Source organism: Arachis stenosperma, chromosome 6 (genome assembly GCF_014773155.1).
Source record: "Arachis stenosperma cultivar V10309 chromosome 6, arast.V10309.gnm1.PFL2, whole genome shotgun sequence".
NCBI lineage: Eukaryota > Viridiplantae > Streptophyta > Magnoliopsida > Fabales > Fabaceae > Arachis > Arachis stenosperma.
The window spans coordinates 134,058,441-134,073,057 of NC_080382.1; the positions used below are offsets into that span (position 1 = coordinate 134,058,441).

Below are 14,617 nucleotides of genomic sequence, written 5' to 3' on the forward strand. Positions count from 1 at the left end.
GATATAATCATTAGTGTTACATTGTTTTGTCAGGTTACGCTTTTGGGATGAATAGGTTCATGACATGGTATTAGAGTTCTAAATCCGAAATGTTAAGGTTCGATCTTTGGTGAACTCCAATTCATTTTATTCATAGATCAAAGATTTAATCCATTATACACATTGACGATTAGACCATTGGTTCTTTAGCACTACCCTAAAAAAAAAATTGAAGACATAAAGTGAATGGATGGCTGAGCTTAGAATCCACAGGTCAATATTTGAAGAACGTAAATAGAAGAGGGGGGAAATGAGACAGTGGTCAGAGGGACACAAACGCAAGGAACAAAGATTCACTGCAAATGGCGACACCTCAGGAATCATCCAAAACCGACGGACCACCCCCTTCGCCTGGCACAAGTGGCTCCCTTCCCGCTTTCAATGAAACGACGCCGTTCGTCGACTACGTTGTTGGCCAAGCCCAGCTCTACCATGCCGCTCTCAACGACGCCATCGATTCTGCCATCGACGCTTCAAACTCCCGTTTCTCTCAAATCCGCTCAACTTCTTCCGCTCATTTTCAACAAACCTTGGTGAAAAATTATCTCCTCCATCCCCCTCTTTCGTTGGTTTACCAGATTATTTTATTTTCTTTGAAATTCAGGGGAAGATAGTGCATGACTGTGAAACAGTGGGAAATTTATTTTGTCACAACCGAATTCGATTTCACATGACACCTTCTGTTGGAATTGTTATTATTATTATTATTATGGGTGAAACCATAGGAATGCTCCAATTGAAAGCAATCCTATTCAGGATTTGAGATCTTATAGGAGGCATGACTTTCCCAACGCTGGTTTTTCCATACCGTGATAACCCTAGAGCACTGATTAAGGGAAATTAGTATCTGCCACTTCAACCGATCAAGTGTTGGTGTTGTGTTAGTTTGCTCGTTCGTTTAGTGTAGTTAGCTCTTCTGACAATGTGATGAATTTTTGTAGTTTGTAAATAATTGAACATTTGAACTAGGTCAGAGATTTGTCTTAGTTTTATTCTGATGAAACTGATATCTTTTTGAATTTCTGTTGAATGTGGATTGTAGCTGGCTTTGGACGATGTCAAGGCTCAGTACAATGCGTATGAGGATCTTATGTTCGGAAAGATTAAAGGTTTGGAATTTTAGTTATGCACTGAGATTAGGCTTTTTTTGGTTTCCATTATGATAAGTTTCTAAATTTTACGCTTTTATTTGTTAATCTTCCATTGCAGAGGGTGTTCTTGTTGCTGCTTCACATCCAATGATTACATGTGGGACCACTGCTGTCTTGGGAGTTTTGGCATTTAAAAGTAAGATTCTGTGCTTGTTTTAATGAATGTGGTCTATTTTAGAGATTAGTTTTTTTTACAAGCACTGGCATTAACACCTCATCGCGTATTTCATTTTCATGCTTTAGAAGTTAAATTACAAAAATACTAAATGGTATGAACAATAATTCACAATATGAGATAGAAATTGACAAAAGGAATTGTATATTTTGCGTTTTGGCTTGTTTCTACATTTGGGCTGGCAGCAGTGTCCCTCTCTCACAACTTTGTATATGATCCTTTATTGGTTGATTATAACCTGCTTTATGACACAAGCCTGAAATGGTTTTTGTAACTTATATTGCTGCTGATGTACTTATATTAAGATATTACTGTTAATTTTTAAAACCACAATCTTTTTCTTCTGGAATGGCGAGATGATCCTCCAATTGATTACCAACAACCAGTGTGTTGGTTGGCTGTTGCGGTTGAGAAACTGGAAGTTTCTTCAACCCTTATTTGCTTTGAGAATATGGTGGAGTAGCAAAGGTGGCCTCGAGAAGAGGCATGGGGAGGAAATAGTGTAACACCTTGGTGTCAAGAGTAATCAAGAATGAGCGAAATAGTAGAAGGGCATGCTATCACCCAATTTCCCAATGTGTTTGTATTATTTACCAAAAGAAAAAGTAATGAAGAAAAATAAAAATGGCAGACATTCCAGAGCCTGCTTTCTCAATTTTGGTTCTTCCTCACCATCCAAAATGCCTAACTTCATTCTCAAAACCCTCCGCATATGCTAACTCTCCTCTCTCTCCTCTAACTGAATCCTCCTCAATTCTCACTCCCATAATAGAATTGCCAGACTGCAACTATGTTATAGCCACTGGTCCCACCTCACGCTTTTTCTCTTCTCATGGATATTTAAAGTATGCCATGGAAATCAGTAATGTGTTAAATTGTAATGGGATGTCAATGCAAATTTATCTTTCGCTATTAGTGCATAGAAGTTGATCTCTTCATTTCAATTTTTAAATGTTTTATTTGATATTTTATTCATCATATAGCATGTAATGTATACCTATATATATAAAGAAAATTGGAGTACTTGGTTTGGTCTCTTTGGTCTCCCACTCATATGCCTTGGTCTCTCTTATTTGGTCTTTTTCTTAAGAAGAAACAATTATTTCTTCTAGGATTTGATCTCAAGACCATTGGTTACGAGACTAAAGAACTTACCATCTTTAGTAATTTCACATTAATTATTTTTAAACCATAACTAAAAAAAGGTGGATTAATCCACTAGTGGTCATAATATAAGTTATACAGTTTATTGGTCTAAGATTATGGCCGACACAAATCTTTGTTTCTTTGTTGAAGGATTAAGTTGTTGGTGTTATATGTATATCAGTTTCACTGCTGAATGTTTTTTTGGAGGCAATGCTATTGAATTTGTTCTATATTACTCAAAATGTTAGTCGATTAGGGGGAGTAATATTGTCTTAAAATTTGTTTGCCTTGTAGGGCCTCGACGATTCTTGTATTACAACACTTTGCGACTTTTTGTCAGTGAAGAGGTGAGTATTGATCTGATTATAATTGATGAAGAGGATAAAAGTTGTAGGATTTTGAGTTCAATTTATATTTAATTATATACATGTAACCACAAGGATATTAACCGTTTTTTCTGCATATCTTATATTCTTTGTTAGAATCTTGTAAATACAAGATCAAATTTGTTGTCTTGTGATATGGAATCAAGGACAGAATACTACCATTCTAAGCACAAAAGTGGAGTAGAGGGGATTGAGGAAAATAGTTCAATTGGAATTTCCTTTATATAAGTTTTTTCTTTTCTTGAGATGGATACCATTTAGGTAGAATAGTAGAGAATTAGAAATTCAATATACAAATGCACAGCCTTAGAATATCACTATTAAAAGCAATCTCTTAGTTGAAATGTGCTTCAAACATTGATTGACTAGTCACCAACTATTTTATAAAACATTATGTTGGAATTGTCAAGTTCATGAAATGTTTCATAACAATTAGCTGAATTAATGTTTTGGTGCTTGTTTGTGTATCCAGGCTTTGATTTCCAGAGCTAGTGCTCAATTGAAAGAATTGCGCCAATCAATTGATCTTCTAAAGGCTGAAGGAGAAAAGTTGGAGGTAAAAATGCTTCATATCAGTTCTAATCAAGTAACTTTAAGCATCTTTTGCATTACATGTTTGTGATATCTTGTGCTTCTATATGTATTAGATCTCTTTGTATTTACGTTTTTTGTTTTGATTTTCAATGTGAGGATTTTCTCAAGACACAGTAAACACAGGAACAAAAATAGGAAACTGGATTTTATGGGCTCATGTACTTTGTGATTTCATGTTTGTTTTTAAGATTTTGCAAAGGAAAAAGTGAAAATAAGAGATGAAAATAGAAAATAGGATTTTTCTTGTTTTCTATTTTTTCTTCATTGAATTATGAGAACAGAAAACATTGAAAATGAAGATAAACAACGAAAACCAAATAGGTTCTTATTCTCTGTTCACTTTTCTCTTCACAAAATATTGAAAATAGAAAACGTTAAAAATGAAAACAGAAAGTTTTCTCAAACCAAACAAGTCTCTCAAAATCTTAACAAGGCCACTCATGTTTTTTCTTTAATTTGTCAATATATACAAAGGGGGAGTAGATCTGTAAGACACAGGTATTGATCAATTCGCAGCAGTATTATTCAGGGGGAATTCGGAGCATATGGTAAGATAAGGCTAGAGGACATGTGTCGGTTATACATTTTGTTTTTATCATTGCTGCCTATGATATCATCATAGAGGATGTCTTCGTGTTCTTGGGAGTTTGGTCAAGAAACACATTCCAATTCTTTGTGACTTTTCTACCTTGTGTAAAATGCTTCAATATTTTTTCTTTGATTGGTCAGTGTCTTGGAGTTCTTATATTCCAGAACTAAGTTACTTATTCATTCTCATATTCCCTGTGCTTGTGTCTGGACTAAAGTTCTTTCAGGATTGTTTACCAGTAAGTATTGTCTACGACACTTTAATCCCTTTGTGACTTTGCGCAAAAGTCAGCTTTATCTTACTCATATTTGAAGGTTAAGTGTGTAGATGTTGATGCGTAGTACCATAAGGTTAACACAAATGAGCACAGACCTCTTAAGGCCCTTTCTCACAATGTTGCATCATGTTCATGAGTAGGAAGGATAATAAAATTCATGGCATAAGCTTTTTAGTGACTGCTATTTAGGTATTCATGGTATTTTGTTATGTGGTTTTCAGAAGAGGGCATTACATGCAGAAGAGGAATTCTTACGTGGAAGGACAAAATTGAGGTTGGTGACTTATAGATGAGTCGTTTTGTAATTTATATGCCTATATCTTTTACTTACACACTTCATATTTTTATATTAGACACGCAGGAAAGCAAATCCGAAATGTGATTCAGTCTGCATATAAAATTGAAAGACGGGTAGGAGGTATGGTATAATAGTATACTTAATTTGGGAAAGAATATTAGGAAAGAAGATCTAACGATTATGGTGATGAGTGTATGTGCCTTTGATGATTTCGCATGATTTTGGTGCATTAGGTTTGAAAGATCTTCTTGGAGAACTTCCTAGAAGAGATGCATCTCACTTTAGGTCACAGGTAATTATTCTATTGGCTTTAATCTCATCTCAGCATTTGTTGTGCCTGGAGTAATCCATCAAATGACATTGAACAAATCTAGATCCTATTTTTCTTTATCATGCATAATTTGAAAAAGTTGTAGATAGTGATTGGATACACCTCTTGGATAGAAAAATAAAAACTAAAAGTTAGATACCAAGTCCTGAGTAATTTGGGGACAGAATGAAGTTTTGTTGTATTCTCTTGAGGATATATGCTATATTTAAGAGGTGAAGGACAATATTGATTATGGAGGCTAGAACTATGGTTTTAGAATTTTGGGAGACTGAGCCTTTCCAATGTTCAGGAACTACTTTGTGCTAATTTTATCAAGGCTTGAGTTCATGAGCAGGTTGATCCAACTGTCTACAACTGTAACCATTTATAAAGGGAAAGTGTGACTCTTCGAACAACAGAGAACACTAGGTGAAATAGAGTCAGAGAGATGGGAATTGGATATGTAATATTATGCTTGAATGGAGTTGTTTGAGATGGGATAGATTCCGTCCAATTCCATTGAAACCTTTTGCGGTGTCAAAGGTGAAAGACCATTTTATCCAAATAATGGAGTCGAGTGAAATTCCACTCGTTTTGCCCTATTCCGCTCCCTTAAATCACATGCTACTTTGCTTTCATTCCTTTCCATCAATCCAAACATGTGTACTATAGGCCTTTGGTTTAACCTGATGGCTCGAGCCCAATTATCTTGCAAGAAAATGTGAGATTAGTACAAACTAATTTAATGGTTTAGCTTGAAACCAGAGACATTCAGACCTAGATATCAACGTACGATTGCATATTCATATAGTTGGGAAAAGGAATAACAATTAAGGTGGCAAAACCCCTAACGGTTGGCATCACCACATCCAGAATTCTAGTGAGGATGGCATCATGCTCCTTGATTCCCTCTTACATGTCGATAGTAGTGAGCATGACGATAGGTTTCAATTTGTGGTATTCATTTAGATGGACATGGACTTGTGTAATCTAGTAATGGCATTTCTTCATTTGTCCTAACTATAACCAATTTCACTCAAGGTGAGCTCGCTACAGCATTGTCCAAGTCCAAGACCCATACTTTGACTTTTGGCTAATTACTACATTGGCATCATTGTGACCCTTCACGGGCTTCGAAAAGTAGCTTTTGGTTGTGTTTCTTATAATTTACTATTAGCATTGCATGGACTTCCCCTTAATAAAAAGTTTTCAGACAAACAAGTTTATGGAATAAGATTAGATGTTTGGCATCTATTTGCTATAAAATTCATTATCTTTTTGGAGGTCATTCCTTGTCAGACATCGTGAGATACTAGAAAGCTAGATATCTCTTCTCTTCTTTTGATTTAAAAGATTCTTAGTTAATGCAAAATGCTGAACTTTCTTTCTCTGGCTTACAGGTTTCCAAACTTGCTTCTGAGGCAAAGCAAGAAAAGAAGTCATTGACAAAAGAGATCTCGAAAATTAGCAACTATGGCATCTCGGTGTAAAACCCTTCTTTCTAAATTATTTTGTTGAACTTCAATCTGAGTTTTCTGAGAATGACCATCATATCCGTGATCTTTCTAGCTTTTATTAGGAATAATATAATCCTCCAACCATGTTTGCTGTGTATGAGAATGAGACCATCAATGTCTTTTTCTTTTATTTTTTGTTTATTTTTTTGGTTCCAATATCTTATTTCCGAAGTTCACAAGTGGGGGGAGCCCTCATGCCCAAAGGTAGAAGGGATTGTTGTTAACTTGCTATAACAAAGTTTGTCTCCGAAGTGAAACGCATTCAGGCTTGTATACATATGAGAAAGCATAATGCAGATTGATGTGTAATCTTGAACACACCCAAACTTGTCAAACTTTCTGGTCAAGTGAATGTGAATTACCCTAAATACGGTTCCATTAAGATATAGATATTGCAATATTTTTAATTTTACATTGCCAGGCTTTAATTGAGATGCTGGAAACTTAAACCAGTAAACTGTGGTCTGTTGTCTCAGACAGCTACATTGCGTTGTAATTAATGAACCCAAGAATAGGAAGTTTACTTTTAATCGTTAGTTCAATGCTGCTATTCTCAATTTCGTTCTTATTTTGGGTAGTTTTATGTAGTGCCCTATGTTCAATGAGGTATATTTTATTAACATCGTTCTTGTAGCTTTACTTTTACACAATAATTAATTATCATATTCGTTAATTAGTTTGATGTTTGATCATTGTAAGTTGTGTGATTACAACAGATCAAGTCTTATTTTACCAAGTGAAATCTGTTATAAACCGAATCAAGGAGCAATATAATGATATGTTGTGGTTGTGTTTGAGGTTTGAATATGTTTATCGTCCTTAAATATTGTCTTTTTTTTTAAGGTTTTGAACTCTGATTCACTCTTAGCAATAGCAAGGCATACACAACTGTCGCTAGACCAAGCCTTGCAGTGCAAATATTTAAGTTTTACAACAGGTTTCAGTTTTTGTGATTCAAATGATCTTGTTATGGGTTCTAGGCCGTCCCAAATCCATAACATTGAGTCATTGACCATTGAGTTTGGGCAAAGGGATGCATTTATTAGGTACGGGCAAGGCATACCTCAAAAATCCTGAGAGAATTATCAACAAAACAAGCATATATTCTAAAATATAGTATGATAATGGATATGAATGGGCTTGTGAAATTAGAATACCTATTTAGATACAAATTTAAAATTCCAATGGTTACCAAAAGAATGATGTTCGGGATACTTGCCAATAGAAAATTAGAAACACAGCCAGTCAGCCACAAACTAGATCAATATATAGTCATGTCACCAGTTCAACACAACTATCTCTTCTTTCTCTATTTAGCATTAATCATTAGGCACATCCCTAGAAAAGCAAAACAGCTTCATAGACCCCTCCCCCTTTTTTTTCTCCCCATTTTCCTTTTAGTCACTTTAGGTTTCATTCAAAACTTATTAGCATTTAGACCTTCTTGTTCCTTGACATTGCCATCTAGACCAAACAAAGGGATTTTCTTTTCACGGTATTTTCTAATTTGATAAGTAAAGGACGTTCATCGCGGATTGGAACTTTTTCTAAGGGTTTGCTGCTGGTCAATGAGTTTCCATACATAAAACGGCAGAAGAATATGAACTGATGGCTTGATCAATTCAAATCAGTTTCAAACAAAGGGATTTTAACTAGACTCTATGTGTTGTACATCAGTAACAACTACACTGAAAAAACCTCGTAACTACAATGTTTGTTACTAGTTTAACTACTGTCAGCCAGGCCCTATCACAATTAATCGTCAACACCATCATAGGTTATTTGGATAAATTAATTTCCGAACTAAACACCCAAGAGGGGAAAAAGGAAAAATATTAGGATATCAATATTTTATTATCAATATTAGCTAATACTTTGGATTAATATTTTATTTTTATGCTATTAATAGATTTAGGATTTAGGATTTTGAATTTAGTATAAAAATATTTTTATTGGACAAAAATGATAAGTTTTGTTAGTTATATAGCATTTAGCATTGCTCAATAAATAAAACTAAAAAGTCATTGAAGGCTTTAAAGATATCTAAGTTATTTTTATCTAATAAAAGTGTTATATTTTCAAAATAATTTTTATAATTTTCTAAGAAGAATATGCTGTACTTACTACAGTTTTTTATTTTTAATAAAAAAATGTTATTGTACTAAAATGAATGTCAATAAAAAAATATGTTTTAAGAATATTATCAATATAATTTTTGTTTAGAAAAAAAATATTGAATAATATATCCTATTTTTATACTCAAGGTTTACTTTTTTTTAATTTTATTTTTAGGGTTCGATTTCAATTTTACCCTGACATTTTAATATATTTCAATTATATCATCGAGACAATATTTGACGTAACAATTTCACACTGATGTGTCATTAAAGATCGACTGAGTGTTGTTATATATTAGTGACATATCAACACACAATTACTACATCAATATTTCTGTAAAACAAAATTATTAGGATAATAGAAACATATTTAAAACTTTAAAAACAAAATAAAAAAATTAAATATTAGAATATTTTAAATTTTTTAAAAATATTAAAAATAAAAAATATACTTTACTTTTTCTTTTTATTAGAAGTGCAAAATGTGGTCAATAATTTTGTAGCTAGTATAATAGAAAAAAATAAAAACCTAATTAAATATTTTATTTTTGTGAAAATTAAAAAAAGAATAGTAGAAATAAGTTGCATTTGCTAACTACCACCGTCATAGGTTTAAAAATTATTAGTACTTAGAATTTCTTAGGTTTTTATATTGTGTAAAATCATGCTATACCACCACCGTCAACCAATTATGTTTAAAAATTTAAATGACCATTTAAATATTGTGTGAGAAATTTGCTTGTAATGATTAATGTGAGAATAAATAAGCTTTTAGTATCAATATATTCAAATTAACAGATACGCTGACACAATTAAAAATTATAAAATTCGCAAATAAATTAAAAAAGTAATCAAATCAACTACTGCTTAATAATTCTATTAGAAACATTTTAATAATATATATTAGACTCGAATGGTACATAAAAGGTTCTGGGATTATTCTAATGCTCTAAAAAAAAAAACAAAATCTACTTAATATAAAAAGAAGAAAAGTGTACATCTATAATTTTAAATGAACTTATGGAGCACATGCATCATGCATTTGTTTAATTGGTGCTCTTTACATATGATATACGGTAATCTGTAGTCGACATGAAATTATTTTTATATAGCTGATATGTGTTATTATTTAGTTTGAAAAAAAATCGATTTAATTATTATATACAAATAATTTTTTTAAAAAGAAACGGTTTGAATAAATCAAATAATCACTTTTAAAAAGAATTTCACTTTTTTTATGTGTTATTTCTAAATCTCTAAATGTTGAATTTAGTGCGTTCTTTTTTTTTCGAAGAATCTTCTGAACAAAAAAAAAAAAAGAGAATCTAAGTGGCCAGCCTAAACGGTACACACCCAGTGTAAGTGTGTCAGAATCTCAATGTTGCAACTTAGAAGCACATCAGAGTTGACCGAGTCGTATCTGCTTACTTAAAAGGTGAGTAACAAGTAACAACAACCACATTATTATTAAAAATTATATATATATGTTAATTTCTTTTTTCTAATTAACAAAGTTGAGTTAGTCAGTTAGTTATGACACATATTATAGCTCACAGGTGGATTTGTTGGCTTTGATGCACACAATGCACTCTTAGATTCCACTCCACATTTTGGATCTTCCTTTAAGCAATCAACAATACTACTTAATTACGTTCTCACGCTTTCTTCGTTAGCCTGTTTCAATGAAACCTAGTAAATATTTATGAGCAATTAATACAACCATCCGTATAATTAATAAAAGCAAGCAAAACTTAAGGAATTGGTAATCCTTTTTAAAAGATACAAGGATGCTGGAAAAATTAACATGAAACTCACTAGAAAAGTTAACAATATATAAAAGATTCTTAATTTAATTAATTTAGCGATTCTTACCTTTTGGTAGCAATTTAAGAAATCAAAACAAATAAATAAATAAATAAAACAAGCAAAGCACTAATTAATAATGAGCTTTGTCTTGTTGCATATCAGGTAGAGTAGATGCGTCAGCCTCTCTATATGTAATAATCTTCTTAATTACGGTTACACATGAATTTACTAATTAGGTGATACGTGTTAATTCATGCATTTATGATTTGTGATTTATCACGTACTAGAACGTCATGGATCACCTACGGAATCGTTAATAAATATGTTGATAATACTAGTCCCAAACTAATTCTTTATGCTTATTAAAGGAATATTGATAAACAAATCTATAAGAAATTAAAAAAAGGAAATATGGGAAGAGAGGAAAAAGTGTAAGAGACCAAGAGTAGTAGAGCCAAACTAAAACAAAGTAATTAAAATCCATGACTGAAACATAATTCTCATCATCACTGTCAGGGAGATCTGGTGATACTTTGCTAAGAAAGAAGAGTTGGAGCCACCAAAAAATTACAGGCTAAAAATTAATTCGTCATAGATAAAATTTGTTATTGACTAATAAATTACTATATAAACAAGACAAAATTTAAATTTTTAATATTTATTTAAATAAATTAATTGAATAGCATTTTAATTGATGGGATTCTAATAGAAGATGAAACCGGTATGTGATTCTCAAAATATGTACATGTAAGCTATTTAATAAAATAGGATTCAAAAGAACAAACCTACTTCCTGACCTCTACTAAAAATGTCAATTACTTGAAAAAATAACTGAATATAAGACTAAATTAGAAAAATATAACCCAAGAAATTAGGATGATCTCAATTGAGACTTAGTAATTTAAAGTTAATTAGAGCCCGTGTTACGAGATATATAAATATTTATTTGTTTCTTTATCTGTTTAAATTTAAAAAAAATAATTTTATAATATAGTATCAAAATTTTTATAAATGGATAAAAATTTAGAGTTGAATCCTTATAATTATTTGTGTGGCCTCCTACTATCATGCGTCAGTTAATAGTAATTTCATAATACATCAACTAACACACAATATATACCACAATATTTGAAATACAAAATAGGCAATATTATTGAGAAAAAAAATTGTAAACCAATTTTTTTAATTTAACAATCAGTTAATAATTTTTAATTTTTTTTCTCTCTTTCAATTTTCGTCATCCAACATTATTTTATCTACTAATTTTAAACTAAAAATTTTCTAACAAAACCAGAACCAAAATAGACTTATATTAATGATTGAATTATGAAATGATTATCAATTTTTAGAGAATAAAACCTCAGCTCAAATTGGTGACAAGTTTTGTTATTCCGTTCCGTTATGCCCTTTTGGTATTAAAATGTTGTGTGTTCCACATAAAATAATAGTAAAAATTCAGGTATTGATAGCTGAAAACTGTTAGATGAAAATTTAGTCAAATCAGTCAAATCATCTAATCACTTTCAGTTATCAACTTTATATGAAGTCAACTGCATCTAAGTTTTTATCGAAAATAATACGTGATTTGCGTGGAGCGTAGTGTTGATAATCGTCGTTGATAGCTACAACCTTTGATGACTAACTTACCAATTTTTATATTCGAACTCCAAAAGCCACAAACCGGACAAAAGCTGTTGAAAAGGAAACTATAAATAAACAAAATAAAAATAAAAAAGAATTCTAGGTAAGAAATTATAATCAAAGCTAGCTCACCCATGCCCATGGCTCACAACTCTCTCTCTCTCTCTCTCATATGCTACTTTTAAGGTTCTCTCTCTCTTGGGTGTGCCTGCCCTAACTGAAAATGACTGCAAACATCCTGTGGTCTACTTGTGTGTGTATATAAAATAGAAAAATAAATTCTAATAATGAAAACACAATAAATCACTCTTTTTGTCTAAACACCTAGTTTTAAAACGAGAAGAGAAAATACAATTAGGTTATGTGAGCAATTTACTTATGTTAAAATTATCTAATGTTACTTATTAAAAGGTTTTTAAAAAAATTATATAATAACTCTATCTATCTATTTCATAATCTTTTTCCAAAGCAAAAAGATCCTCTTGAGAAAAAAAAATTGATTCTTGAATAATATGAATAGATAGAATTACACTCACAGAGAAAATAAATTTCAATTAGTATAATTAATATTTCTTAAATTTACATTATTATATAAATATTCTTTTTGAAAAGTTAGTATTATCTAAATATCATAAATAAATATTTTAAATATTAAAAATTTAAATAAAAATAAATACTAAACAAATAAAATAGACTTTTAAAAACTAAAATTTAAAATTCTTAAATTATACTTTAATTTATATTCAAGATTTAATTCCATAAATATTAAATAAAAAGAAAAAATAAAAATAAAAATTTAAATATAATTAATTTAATATAAAATTAATAAATAAAAATTATTTAATAAATTTAATTAAATTATGGTCTAATTATTCTTCACTGTTAACTCTAGGTAAAGTTAAGTCGAATGGAGTTTTTATCAAAATGAAATTAGAGTAGAAATTGTATCCCTAATATATAGAGTGGGATCCACTTAGATGCCAACGTCAATTTTGGGTACACATAGTTTTTTAATTTTATTTTGTTTTCACCGACTCAAATGCCCACTGCTCGTATTTCTCAATATAAATTCTCCTTCAATTCTCACTCTTAAATCTCTCTCTCTTTCTCTCTCTCATACCTCACTCTTCCTCCTCTCTCTAAAAAGAATGGTGGATCTTCAAACCGTTTGCTGCATGTGCGGTGATGTTGGTTTCCCTGACAAGCTTTTCCGTTGCAACAAATGTCGAAACCGCTTCCAGCACTCGTAAGCCTCTTCCTATCATCATCTCTTTCCTTCTTATTCTTTTTCCCAATCATACATCTACATACGTATATATATACGCCATCTTCGTATGTGTTCGTTCTTTTCTTTATTGGAGATCTCGGTAGTATAACAACTCTCACCGCACCAGTTTTTTTTATATCAAAATTCGAACTCCATACACCTCTTAACCGACGATGATATGTTGGTTGTTTAATTATGATCATGTGCAAACCAACTGTTCGTCGAATCGTGAGCTCACTCGTTAGTTTAAGTAAGTGATGGAGTTCGAATTCTGTTTTGTATATGCAACTACTTGATTAGTCAGATTGAGATCACGTGTGGAGAAAAAATTATGATCATCATGTGTGGATTTTTATGCTAAATTTTCTTGTTGATCGTATAAGATTACATGTGGAGAAGTTAAATAATTATTGTTAATGTTGATTGTCAGGTATTGTAGCAATTACTATGGGGAATTACCGGAGATAGAAGTGTGTGATTGGTGCCAAAGCGAGGAAAAGAGCAGCACAAGGCATGTTGTTGGATCCTCCACTTCCAAGAAATCCGTTACGCCCGCCGGAAACGATCCCGGAATCACCACCCGTTCCGAATATTCCGGCGACAAAATCAAGCACCACGATCGCGAAGACGCCGCCGCCTCCTCCGACAAGGGAAAGAGCCCCACGCCGTCGCCGCGCCCCACCACACGCAGGTACAAGCTTCTCAAGGATGTAATGTGTTAGACACAGAGAGAGGAAAAAAAAAAAGAGAAAACGTAACGAATTAATATCATAGGTGAGTTTTATTCTTAATTTTATTATGTTTTAAAATATGTGTTTATTATTATTGTAGAGTGTGTGTATGTTAGCTTTGCAAAGAGTGTGTTCGTTACTTTTTTGAGTGTTGTTCTACTTCTCTTGTTTTGAGTGGCTTTTCATCAAGTTGTGAATAAAACTACTATGTAGCTTTAATAATATAATATATATAAATATGTACACCCTAATCTACGGTATAAGTTGAAGCTTGATCTTCTCCCACTTCGTTTTCATTAGCACGATTATATTATGACATTATGATTCCTACTTTAACACTGTATTATATATTTGTTTCAACTGTCAAAGTAAATGGGGTCAACCAAAACAATCTAGTTGATTTTTTTTTCATTTGTCTATTTTATTGCGAGGGTATAGTAATAATGCATAGTATATGGTACACAATTACACATGAAGAAGGTTTCGTGCATGAAATTTTCATTAAGTGACGTGACTGAAAATTAATATTTTATTGCAATCCAAATTCAAGACGCAAAGTTTATTAATTTAATT

General features: G+C 31.7%; 2 protein-coding genes across 2 annotated transcripts; both read left to right on the forward strand.

The window, feature by feature from the left end:
• The first annotated feature begins 254 nt into the window (after positions 1–254).
• Positions 255–7,081, forward strand: LOC130936537 (RGS1-HXK1-interacting protein 1). Its single transcript, XM_057866623.1, has 9 exons — positions 255–572; positions 1,082–1,148; positions 1,249–1,326; positions 2,806–2,858; positions 3,370–3,453; positions 4,579–4,631; positions 4,711–4,775; positions 4,889–4,947; positions 6,366–7,081. The coding sequence occupies exons 1-9, from the start codon at positions 342–344 to the stop codon at positions 6,453–6,455; spliced, it is 780 nt and encodes a 259-aa protein (XP_057722606.1). The 5' UTR covers positions 255–341; the 3' UTR covers positions 6,456–7,081.
• A 6,059-nt stretch (positions 7,082–13,140) lies between these two features.
• On the forward strand, positions 13,141–14,086 carry LOC130936259 (uncharacterized). The gene is made up of 2 exons (XM_057866307.1): positions 13,141–13,292; positions 13,744–14,086. The coding sequence occupies exons 1-2, from the start codon at positions 13,195–13,197 to the stop codon at positions 14,033–14,035; spliced, it is 390 nt and encodes a 129-aa protein (XP_057722290.1). The 5' UTR covers positions 13,141–13,194; the 3' UTR covers positions 14,036–14,086.
• The last annotated feature ends 531 nt before the right edge of the window (positions 14,087–14,617 follow it).

Bases quoted from the DNA above. Each gene is read 5' to 3' on its own strand.
- LOC130936537 (XM_057866623.1), top strand. From the start codon at position 342: ATGGCGACACCTCAGGAATCATCCAAAACCGACGGACCACCCCCTTCG. The intron at 2,859-3,369 runs GTGAGTATTGAT...TTGTGTATCCAG, and splicing joins GACTTTTTGTCAGTGAAGAG to GCTTTGATTTCCAGAGCTAG. The intron at 4,948-6,365 runs GTAATTATTCTA...TCTGGCTTACAG, and splicing joins CATCTCACTTTAGGTCACAG to GTTTCCAAACTTGCTTCTGA.
- LOC130936259 (XM_057866307.1), top strand. From the start codon at position 13,195: ATGGTGGATCTTCAAACCGTTTGCTGCATGTGCGGTGATGTTGGTTTC. The intron at 13,293-13,743 runs GTAAGCCTCTTC...GTTGATTGTCAG, and splicing joins CGAAACCGCTTCCAGCACTC to GTATTGTAGCAATTACTATG.